This window comes from Oncorhynchus mykiss, chromosome 11 (assembly GCF_013265735.2).
Source record: "Oncorhynchus mykiss isolate Arlee chromosome 11, USDA_OmykA_1.1, whole genome shotgun sequence".
Classification (NCBI taxonomy): domain Eukaryota; kingdom Metazoa; phylum Chordata; class Actinopteri; order Salmoniformes; family Salmonidae; genus Oncorhynchus; species Oncorhynchus mykiss.
The window spans coordinates 79,413,576-79,426,075 of record NC_048575.1 but is presented as its reverse complement, the minus strand read 5'-3'; the positions used below and the strand labels follow the sequence as shown (position 1 = coordinate 79,426,075).

General features: G+C 43.4%; 1 protein-coding gene across 1 annotated transcript in view; it reads right to left on the bottom strand.

Moving 5' to 3' along the window:
- LOC110536457 (anthrax toxin receptor 2) overlaps positions 1 to 12,500 on the bottom strand; it is a gene marked incomplete in the record, with an annotated part of 153,384 nt that overhangs the window by 60,187 nt on the left and 80,697 nt on the right. The window contains 3 exon segments of the mRNA XM_036936470.1: positions 5,431 to 5,511; positions 5,774 to 5,947; positions 10,485 to 10,583. Coding sequence (XP_036792365.1) covers positions 5,431 to 5,511; positions 5,774 to 5,947; positions 10,485 to 10,583 — 354 coding nt within the window.

The following is a 12,500-nucleotide window of genomic DNA, read 5'->3' as shown; positions in this document are numbered from 1 at the left end:
GCTATTTCCCATGGGTGAAGAAACAACACACACACACACACACAGCTGCCGGTAAACCTAAGACAAGTTGTTTATTTATCTGCCTGAGTGATCTCATTCACTGATCGACATCATCACAAATGTTTACCAAACACAATAACATATCTGGTCGTGAAAACTCCCGGTATTATTTATCCATTCATTCTTTATTTCTTCAGGAAAGACCCATTGAGACCAGGGTCTCATTCCCATGGCTGCTCTGATCAAAGCAATACAACAACCAAACACAACGTAAAACAAAACACAACGTCGATGAACAACAGCTCAGCTACTAGGTCCTCAATCAACCCTAAACTGTCCGAGCGGCACCAGAACATTCCAATTGTAATGAGTTCTGCAAATCGTTCCAGCAGCGAGGCACATTAAAACTAACAGCGGATTTACCTAAAGACCAGTGGAACCTCAAGAGTTTACCAAAACCCTGTGACCAGGTTTGATATGTTTTTACACATCAATAACAAAAGTTAGGTAAGTCGGAAGCTTGGGTAGTAGAGCTTTGTAAACAACAAAAGGGAATAGTGAAGTGATCTAAGGGACTAATGTCCTAATGTCCTAGGACCATGCCCCAGGACAACCTGACATGATGACTCCTTGCTGTCCCCAGTCCACCTGGCCGTGCTGCTGCTCCAGTTTCAACTGTTCTGCCTTATTATTATTCGACCATGCTGGTCCTTTATGAACATTTGAACATCTTGGCCATGTTCTGTTATAATCTCCACCCGGCACAGCCAGAAGAGGACTGGCCACCCAACATAGCCTGGTTCCTCTCTAGGTTTCTTCCTAGGTTTTGGCCTTTCTAGGGAGTTTTTCCTAGCCACCGTGCTTCTACACCTGCATTGCTTGCTGTTTGGGGTTTTAGGCTGGGTTTCTGTACAGCACTTTGAGATATCAGCTGATGTACGAAGGGCTATATAAATAAATTTGATTTGATTAATGAGAACCAGCCAGCCTTTTGATACAGGAAGCAGTGATAAGTAAAAAAAAAAACACCTGTGATTAAGCAAAGGGAGCTATTGTAGACAGAATCCAAAGGTTTAAGAGTAGTGGCTGCTGCATTCTGGTAAATGGTGTCACCGTAGGCAAGAAACGTCAGGAAAGTTGACTGTACAATCTGCTTCCTGTTGTTGAGGGACACGCCAGATCCAGAGTCAAAAATATAAAACGTCAAGTGTTTGGGTCCCATGTTTCATGAGCTGAAATAATAAAAGCTTATTTATCTAGCATCCCTGTTAGTGAGCATTTCTCCTTCGCCAAGATAATCCATCCACCTGACAGGTGTGGCATATCAAGAAGCTGATTAAACAGCATGAACATTACACAGGTGCACCTTGTGCAGGGGACAATAAAAGACCGCTCTAAAATGTGCAGTTTTGTCACAAAACTCAATGTTACAGATGTCTCAAGTTTTGAGGGAGCGTACAATTGGCATGCTGACTGCAAGAATGTCCAACAGAGCTGTTTCCAGATAATTTAATAGTAATTTCTCTACTATAAGCCGCCTCCAACATTGTTTTAGAGAATTTGGCAGTACGTCCAACCGGCCTCAACCACAGACCATGCGTAACAACGTCAGCCCAGGACCTCCACATCAGTATTCACCTGTGGGATCATCTGAGACCAGCCACCCAGACAGCTGATGGAACTGTGGGATTGCATAACCAAAGAATTTCTGCATAAACCGTCTCAGGGAAGCTCATCTGCGTGTTTGTCGTTCCTCACCAGGGTCTTGACCTGACTGAAGTTCGGCGTTGTAACTGACTTCAGTGGGCAAATGCTCATCTTCGATGGCCACTGGCACACTGGAGAAGTCTTCATGGATGAATCCTGGTTTCAACTGTACCTGGCAGATGGCAGACAGCGTGTATGGCGTTGTGTGGACAAATAGTTTATTGATGTCAACGTTGTGAACAGAGTGCCCCATGGTTGCGGTGGGGTTATGGTATGGGCAGGCATAAGCTACAGACAATGAACACAATTGCATGTTATTAATGTCAATTTTAATGCATAGAGATACCGTGACGAGATCCTGAGGCCCATTGTCGTGCCATTCATCCGCCTCCATCACCTCATGTTACAGCATGATAATGCACAGCCCCATGTTGCAAAGGATCTGTACACAATTCCTGGAATCTGAAAATGCCCCTGTTCTTCCTGCAAACTCAACAGACATGTCACCCATTGAGCATGTTTGGGATGCTCTGGATTGGCGCGAAGAACAGCGTGTTCCAGTTCCCGCCAATATCCAGCAACTTCTCACAGCCATTGAAGTGGAGTGGGACAACATTCCACAGGCCACAATCAACAGCCTGATCAACTCTATGTGAAGGAGATGTGGCTCTGCATGAGACAAATGGTCACACCAGATACTGACTGGTTTTCTGATCCACTCCATTACTTTTTGTTGAAGGTCTCTGTGACCAACAGATGCATATCTGTGTTCCCAGTCATGTGAAATCCAGAGATTAGGGTCTAATGAATTTATTTCTAGTGAATGATTTCCTTCTATGAACTGTAACTCAGTAAAATGTTGAGTTTATATTGTTTATCAGTGTATGTAATAAAAGAGAGAGACAGACAGACAGACAGACAGACACACAGACAGAGACACAGACAGACAGAGACACAGACAGACAGAGACACAGACACAGACAGACAGACAGAGACAGAGACACAGACAGAGAGACAGACAGACAGACAGACAGAGACAGACAGAGACAGACAGACAGACAGACAGTGTGAGAAACAGACAAATGTAAAGGAGAGAAACTCAGCACCTTCTAGTCTTTGGAGTACATTATTCTAAATTGTACTGTAATTGTTACTGTTACTGTCAAATGCAGCTACTACTAGTACTGTTACTGCTCATGTTACTGCTAATGTCACTGTTACTGTTACTATTGCTGCTACTACTACTGTTACTGTTACTGCTACTACTACTACTACTGTTACTGCTACTACTACTGTTACTGTTACTGCTACTACTACTACTACTGTTACTGCTACTGTTACTGTTACTACTACTACTGTTACTGTTACTGCTACTACCGTTACTGTTACTGCTACTACTACTACTGTTACTGTTACTGTTACTGCTACTGCTGCTACTGTTACTACTACTACTACTACTGTTACTGTTACTGCTACTGCTGCTGCTGCTACTACTACTACTGTTACTGTTACTGCTACTACTACTACTACTGTTACTGCTACTGTTACTGTTACTACTACTACTGTTACTGTTACTGCTACTACCGTTACTGTTACTGTTACTGCTGCTGCTGCTACTACTACTGTTACTGCTACTACTACTACTGTTAATGTTACTGTTACTGCTGCTGCTGCTACTACTACTGTTACTGCTACTACTACTACTGTTAATGTTACTGTAGCTGCTACTACTACTACTGTTACTGCTACTACTACTACTGTTACTGTTACTGTTGCTGCTGCTAATACTACTGTTACTAGTACTACTGTTAATGTTACTGTAGCTGCTACTACTACTACTGTTACTGCTACTACTACTACTGTTACTGTTACTGTTGCTGCTGCTAATACTACTGTTACTGCTACTACTGTTAATGTTACTGTAGCTGCTACTACTACTACTATTACTGTTGCTGCTACTACTACTGTTACTGTTGCTGCTGCTAATACTACTGTTACTACTACTACTGTTAATGTTACTGTAGCTGCTACTACTACTACTGTTACTGCTACTACTACTACTGTTACTGTTACTGTTGCTGCTGCTAATACTACTGTTACTACTACTACTGTTAATGTTACTGTAGCTGCTACTACTACTACTGTTACTGTTGCTGCTACTACTACTGTTACTGTTACTGCTACTACTACTACTGTTACTGTTACTGTTACAGTTGCTACTACTACTGCTGCTGTTGCTGCTGTTACTGTTACTACTACTACTGTTACTGTTACTGTTACTACTACTACTGTTACTGTTACTGTTACTGTTGCTGCTACTACTACTACTGTTGCTGCTGTTACTGTTACTACTACTACTGTTACTGTTACTACTACTAATGTTACTGTTACTGTTACTACTACTAATGGTACTACTACTGTTACTACTACTACTGTTACTACTACTACTGTTACTACTACTACTGTTACTGTTAATGTTGCTGCTACTACTACTGTTACTGTTACTGTTACTACTACTAATGTTACTACTACTGTTACTACTACTACTGTTACTACTACTACTGTTACTACTACTACTGTTACTGTTACTACTACTACTGTTACTGTTACTACTACTACTGTTACTGTTACTACTACTGTTACTACTACTAGTGTTACTGTTACTACTACTACTGTTACTGTTACTACTACTACTGTTACTGTTACTACTACTGTTACTGCGAGAGAGGGAGAGAGAGAGGAGAGAGAGGACAGAGAGGAAGAGAGAGAGAGAGCGATAGAGGAGAGGGGAGAGAGGGAAAGATCAGGGAAGTTTATAATCTGGGAAGGGAAAGTTTATAATCTGACATCACTCTATAAATGGTTACATTACCAATACATTATCCAGTATTAAACACAGAGGACAGGACTGAGGTAAAGACAGGAGGTATCCACAGAGGACAGGAAACTGTTGGACAATGGGATAGGGTTTTAGGTTTCATGAGAAAGGCACTTATCAACCACGAGAGAGAGAGGAGAGACAGAGACAGAGAGAGATAGAGACAGAGAGAAAGAGAGAGAGAGAGAAAGAAAGACACAGAGAGAGAGAGAGAGAGAGAGAGAGAGAGAGAGAGAGAGAGATGTAGAGCGTGTTGATGAGAGTTCAGCAGAGTTCTCCATATAGGGTCATTCCTGTCACACATCACATGCTGCAGCTGCTGCTTACACCCATTAGGTTACAACAACACAATGCTAACAACACGTTCCAGTCCACTTCCTCCCTCTGAACCACGCTCACAAACTAAAACAACTGACTCACACTACCCCAGCTCTATTGTACATCTAGAGCCAGTTTCACAGATTAAGCCTATCCTGCACATTAGAGATTCAATGGACAAGGACCGGTTTCCCGGACACAGATTAAGCCTAAAAAGCACTTTTTAACGGAGAATGTCCATTGTCCAGCAAAATGTTTAATCTGTGTCTGGGAATCAACTACTTAATCTTTAGTCCTTATTCAGATCCCCATTGGCTGACGCCACGATGACAGCATTTCTTCCTGCGGTCAATAACGTAGAGCGGTTCAAGGACTGAAACTCCACAAGCCAAGATATCACTGTTACTACTGCTGATGATGATGGCTATGGTATGATCCGTGTCAGTTTTGGATCTCGTAGTTGGTTTAATGCGGTTGTGGGTTATGGGTTCGGGTTGAGCCTCAGCGGTTATTTTCTAGTGGCTTACTTTGTCCGCAGAGTTAGGTCTCATGAGGGAAACTCGGTCATACTGTCGCCGCAGTAAAGCCCACAGCGCATCCAGACGACCCTGAATACAGGAAGAAGAAAAAAGGACTGTGTTTGAACATTTATTCGTGGCATATCGCTGTATTTATATGTGTCACGATCAGAGACAGCGGAAAACAAAGATATGACAAACAATGTCATTCATAGAATCGGTGGAAGTGAAGATATTAGTGAAACCAAACTTCCAGAAGCCATCTCCAACTGACTCGGCCTGATCAGGCTCTGACCAAAACAAGAGAATTAAGGGAATAGGGTGCCATTTTCAGACGGAATCTTGAACGTACCTTTATAGGGGTATACCATTTGGACTCCTGCTGCTGGTGGTATGTAGGGGTGGGTTTGGGGGGCCGTCTGGCCATCGTGGGCTCTTCCACCTCCTCAGGAACAGACACTACAGCATTCTTAGCCTTCTCCAGCCTCGCCCCTTCCTCTGTAGAGCCCTTCTCTCCCCAACGCACCTGGAGGAGTCACATCAGACAGGGACCAGGGGTTATTTCAGGTTCCCATTCAGTCAATTCAGGAGGTGAAAATAAACATATTTAATTTTTTCATAAATAACCAGAAGAATAACCAGAAGAATAAACTGAAGAATAACCCGAAAATAACCAGAAGAATAAACGGAAGAATAACCCGAAGAATAAACTGAAGAATAACCCGAAAATAACCAGAAGAATAACCTGAAGAATAACCCGAAAATAACCAGAAGAATAACCTGAAGAATAACCAGAAGAATAACCTGAAGAATAACCCGAAAAACAACCAGAAGAATAAAACAGATTTGGTGTTGTTTTTATTGTTTTGCTTCACAGAATTTCCTCCCAGGGTGTTTTGTGTGCTCGTAGCTTCCTACCTGAATAAACAGGTGTGGTGTTGTTTTTATTGTTCTCCCACAGTGCCTCTTTTTCTGCTTCACCCTAAGCTTCCTGTTTTAATTAAATACATCACAGCTGTTGCCGGGTAAATCCACCGGCACGGCAGAAGAGAGGTGAGTGTTTAATTAGCGACACGCTCTTCAAGCTGTAGGTTAAGCCTCTACAATACAGAACAGATTTTCATGATCACCATCCACCTGGGAAACACCCACCTCCCTACAGATATACAGGACATACTGTCTATCTATCCTGATGAATAAAACACACCTGCACGGAGGGACACAGAAACACACACACACACACACTGCTGCCTGTAAACCTAAGGCGACATGGGATATCCCTCACGAAAGATACACTATCTACCCTGATGAAGGAAAGATTCCCTGTACATTCCATCGCTGCAGGATGTGCGTCAACATGTCAGAGTCAACACGCTGCCTTTACAGGAAGAGAGAAAATGACACCTCTCCCCCACCTCTACCCCGATCCACAGAACCTCTACCCCGATCCACAGAACCTCTACCCTGATCCACAGAACCTCTACCCCGATCCACAGAACCTCTACCCCGATCCACAGAACCTCTACCCCGATCCTCAGAACCTCTACCCTGATCCACAGAACCTCTACCCTGATCCACAGAACCTCTTCCCTGATCCACAAAACCTCTATCCCGATCCACAAAACCTCTACCCCAATCCACAAAACCTCTACCCCAATCTACAAAACCTCTTCCCTGATCTACACAGCCCCTTCCCTGATCTACAGAACCTTTTCCCTGATCTACAGAACCTCTACCCCGATCCACAGAACCTCTTCCCTGATCCACAGAATCCACAGGGGTTGGTGGATAGGAGACATATGAACAGATGAAGAGAGTGGTTGGAGGATAGGAGACGTATGAACAGATGAAGAGAGGGGTTGGAGGATAGGAGACGTATGAACAGATGAAGAGAGGGGTTGGTGGATAGGAGACATATGAACAGATGAAGAGAGGGGTTGGTGGATAGGAGACGTATGAGCAGATGAAGAGAGGGGTTGGAGGATAGGAGACGTATGAACAGATGAAGAGAGGGGTTGGAGGATAGGAGACGTATGAGCAGATGAAGAGAGGGGTTGGAGGATAGGAGACGTATGAACAGATGAAGAGAGGGGTTGGTGGATAGGAGACATATGAACAGATGAAGAGAGGGGTTGGTGGATAGGAGACGTATGAACAGATGAAGAGAGGGGTTGGTGGATAGGAGACATATGAACAGATGAAGAGAGGGGTTGGAGGATAGGAGACGTATGAACAGATGAAGAGAGGGGTTGGTGGATAGGAGACATATGAACAGATGAAGAGAGGGGTTGGTGGATAGGAGACGTATGAGCAGATGACGTATGAACGGATGAAGAGAGGGGTTGGTGGATAGGAGACGTATGAACAGATGAAGAGAGGGGTTGGAGGATAGGAGACGTATGAACAGATGAAGAGAGGGGTTGGAGGATAGGAGACGTATGAACAGATGAAATGCTCTGAGAAAAGCTCCAACACTCTTGGGAAAAAGTTGAAGGTATGATCTTATGAAAACAAGGGATTGTGGATGGTTAAGGAAGGGGGGACGGTATGAAGAAGAAGAGAGAGAAGAGGAGTTGGGGGACAGGACAGTGGCTGAGAAAAGCCCCAACACTCGTGGGTAAAGTTGAAGGGATGATTGCTTCCGCCACACACACACACACACACACACACACACACACACACACACACACACACACACACACACACGGTCCCAGAACACTTTAAGCCCTTGATGTCACTGGCCGGCCCGGGCAGAGCTACAGTACAGCGAGGGGTTTGAGTTTTGTTGTCATCTGGAACGTTTAACAAAAGACGTCCGGGCTGTTCCGTTCTGGGCGCGTTGCCTAGGTGACATTTCAGCACCAGATGACTACAGACCCACTGTGTCCGTGGTGATTCACACTCTGGGAACTAGTTCTGAGTGATGGGCATTACCGTAAACATGAACCAGCCAAGGCATAGATACAACTACACTACTGTTTAGTAATGTTGTTGAGGGTAGTCAACTGACTGACTTTACATTACACTACTGTTTAGTAATGTTGTTGAGGGTAGTCAACTGACTGACTTTACATTACACTACTGTTTAGTAATGTTGTTGAGGGTAGTCAACTGACTGACTTTACATTACACTACTGTTTAGTAATGTTGTTGAGGGTAGTCAACTGACTGACTTTACATTACACTACTGGTTAGTAATGTTGTTGAGGGTAGTCAACTGACTGACTTTACATTACACTACTGGTTAGTAACGTTGTTGAGGGTAGTCAACTGACTGACTTTACATTACACTACTGTTTAGTAATGTTGTTGAGGGTAGTCAACTGACTGACTTTACATTACACTACTGGTTAGTAACGTTGTTGAGGGTAGTCAACTGACTGACTTTAAATTACACTACTGTTCAGTAATGTTGTTGAGGGAATTCAACTGACTGACTTTACATTATACTACTGGTTAGTAATGTTGTTGAGGGTAGTCAACTGACTGACTTTACATTACACTACTGTTCAGTAATGTTGTTGAGGGAATTCAACTGACTGACTTTACATTATACTACTGGTTAGTAATGTTGTTGAGGGTAGTCAACTGACTGACTTTACATTACACTACAGTTTAGTAATGTTGTTGAGGGTAGTCAACTGACTGACTTTACATTACACTACTGTTCAGTAATGTTGTTGAGGGAATTCAACTGACTGACTTTACATTATACTACTGGTTAGTAATGTTGTTGAGGGTAGTCAACTGACTGACTTTACATTACACTACAGTTTAGTAATGTTGTTGAGGGTAGTCAACTGACTGACTTTACATTACACTACTGGTTAGTAATGTTGTTGAGGGTAGTCAACTGACTGACTTTACATTACACTACTGTTTAGTAATGTTGTTGAGGGTAGTCAACTGACTGACTTTACATTACACTACTGTTTAGTAATGTTGTTGAGGGAAGTCAACTGACTGACTTTACATTACACTACTGTTCAGTAATGTTGTTGAGGGAATTCAACTGACTGACTTTACATTACACTACTGTTTAGTAATGTTGTTGAGGGAAGTCAACTGACTGACTTTACATTACACTACTGTTCAGTAATGTTGTTGAGGGAATTCAACTGACTGACTTTACATTACACTACTGGTTAGTAATGTTGTTGAGGGTAGTCAACTGACTGACTTTACATTACACTACTGTTTAGTAATGTTGTTGAGGGTAGTCAACTGACTGACTTTACATTACACTACTGTTTAGTAATGTTGTTGAGGGTAGTCAACTGACTGACTTTACATTACACTACTGTTTAGTAATGTTGTTGAGGGTAGTCAACTGACTGACTTTACATTACACTACTGTTTAGTAATGTTGTTGAGGGTAGTCAACTGACTGACTTTACATTACACTACTGTTCAGTAATGTTGTTGAGGGTAGTCAACTGACTGACTTTACATTACACTACTGGTTAGTAATGTTGTTGAGGGTAGTCAACTGACTGACTTTACATTACACTACTGGTTAGTAATGTTGTTGAGGGTAGTCAACTGACTGACTTTACATTACACTACTGGTTAGTAATGTTGTTGAGGGTAGTCAACTGACTGACTTTACATTACACTACTGTTTAGGAATGTCGTTGAGGGAAGTCGACTGCAGCAAAAAAGAGTGATGCACATTTGATAGAGCAGAGATGGCCGAATTAAAACTATATGATCTCCATCGATTTCATCGTTCCTCTGAATCTCCATAAAAAATACACTTGTATCCAGCAGCAGGCTCTCCGTGTCAGAGAAACCAACCCGCGATGTTGAAAGATAATTCAACCAGACATAATATACAGACTACAACATGTGTAGTGAATGTTACGAGTCTCTCACTGTCCTCCGAACTCTGTCACTCGCAATATGGGATGCTAGTAAAAGGCTCACACACACACACACACACACACACACACACACACACACACACACACACACACACACACACACACACATACACACACACAGCTAACCAGCTAGTTATTCCACATTGGCTACATGACCAGCATAGTGTTTAGAGTCTAAACCTCCATGCGTTTGATCCCTCCTGCCCCTCTCCCTCCGTAGTACGAGGCGTCGACAGTCGCCCACTTCTTCTTGGGCAGGTGGTCGTCCTCCTCCGGCTCCTATGGGGATAACAAACACGTCACGAATGTCGGTGCACAAAGTCACACACACACACACACACACACACACACACACACACACACACACACACACACACACACATATACAAAAACACACAGATTTACACATATGAAAGCATGTGAACAGAATGACGCTGAAAACTTGTACTTAGAGGTCAATGTTGTAAATCTGGGTGCTGTAATGCTGGGTGTTGTAATGCTGGGTGCTGTAATGCTGGGTGCTGTAATGCTGGGTGCTGTAATGCTGGGTGCTGTAATGCTGGGTGCTGTAATGCTGGGTGCTGTAATGCTTGGTGTTGTAATGCTGGGTGCTGTAATGCTGGGTGCTGTAATGCTGGGTGCTGTAATGCTTGATGCTGTAATGCTGGGTGCTGTAATGCTGGGTGCTGTAATGCTGGGTGCTGTAATGCTGGGTGTTGTAATGCTGGGTGTTGTAATGCTGGGTGCTGTAATGCTGGGTGCTGTAATGCTGGGTGCTGTAATGCTGGGTGCTGTAATGCTTGGTGCTGTAATGCTGGGTGCTGTAATGCTGGGTGTTGTAATGCTGGGTGTTGTAATGCTGGGTGCTGTAATGCTGGGTGATGTAATGCTGGGTGTTGTAATGCTGGGTGTTGTAATGCTGGGTGTTGTAATGCTGGGTGCTGTAATGCTGGGTGATGTAATGCTGGGTGTTGTAATGCTGGGTGTTGTAATGCTGGGTGCTGTAATGCTGGGTGTTGTAATGCTGGGTGTTGTAATGCTGGGTGCTGTAATGCTGGGTGCTGTAATGCTGGGTGCTGTAATGCTTGGTGTTGTAATGCTGGGTGCTGTAATGCTGGGTGCTTTAATGCTGGGTGCTGTAATGCTTGATGCTGTAATGCTGGGTGCTGTAATGCTGGGTGCTGTAATGCTGGGTGCTGTAATGCTGGGTGCTGTAATGCTGGGTGTTGTAATGCTGGGTGTTGTAATGCTGGGTGCTGTAATGCTGGGTGCTGTAATGCTGGGTGCTGTAATGCTGGGTGCTGTAATGCTTGGTGCTGTAATGCTGGGTGCTGTAATGCTGGGTGTTGTAATGCTGGGTGTTGTAATGCTGGGTGCTGTAATGCTGGGTGATGTAATGCTGGGTGTTGTAATGCTGGGTGTTGTAATGCTGGGTGTTGTAATGCTGGGTGCTGTAATGCTGGGTGTTGTAATGCTGGGTGTTGTAATGCTGGGTGCTGTAATGCTTGATTAAGAGACATTACATGTGAGCCTCCCAGTGGATATGATGTCAGCTAGTGTTGAAATGAGGGACTGATTTACTGCTGACCTCTCTGTGGACGATGAAAACCTGGCTGAACTTTGGCTTGCGTCATTTATAGTTGGTAAGGACATCAGCTCCTTCAAGAGCAGCAAGTAGAGTTTTTGATTCAATAGTATCTGTTGGTATTGTCTACCAAAGGCAGTTGATTCAATAGTATCTGTTGGTACTGAGTTGTTCCACTGAGTTGTTCTACTGAGTTGTTCTACTGAGTTGTTCTGCTGAGTTGTTCTACTGAGTTGTTCTGCTGAGTTGTTCTACTGAGTTTTTCTGCTGAGTTGTTCTACTGAGTTGTTCTACTGAGTTGTTCCACTGAGTTGTTCTACTGAGTTGTTCCACTGAGTTGTTCTACTGAGTTGTTCTACTGAGTTGTTCTACTGAGTTGTTCTACTGAGTTGTTCCACTGAGTTGTTCCACTGAGTTGTTCCGCTGAGTTGTTCCGCTGAGTTGTTCTACTGAGTTGTTCTGCTGAGTTGTTCTGCTGAGTTGTTCCACTGAGTTGTTCTACTGAGTTGTTATGCTGAGTTGTTCTACTGAGTTGTTTTGCTGAGTTGTTCTACTGAGTTGTTCTACTGAGTTGTTCTTCTGAGTTGTTCCACTGAGTTGTTCTGCTGAGT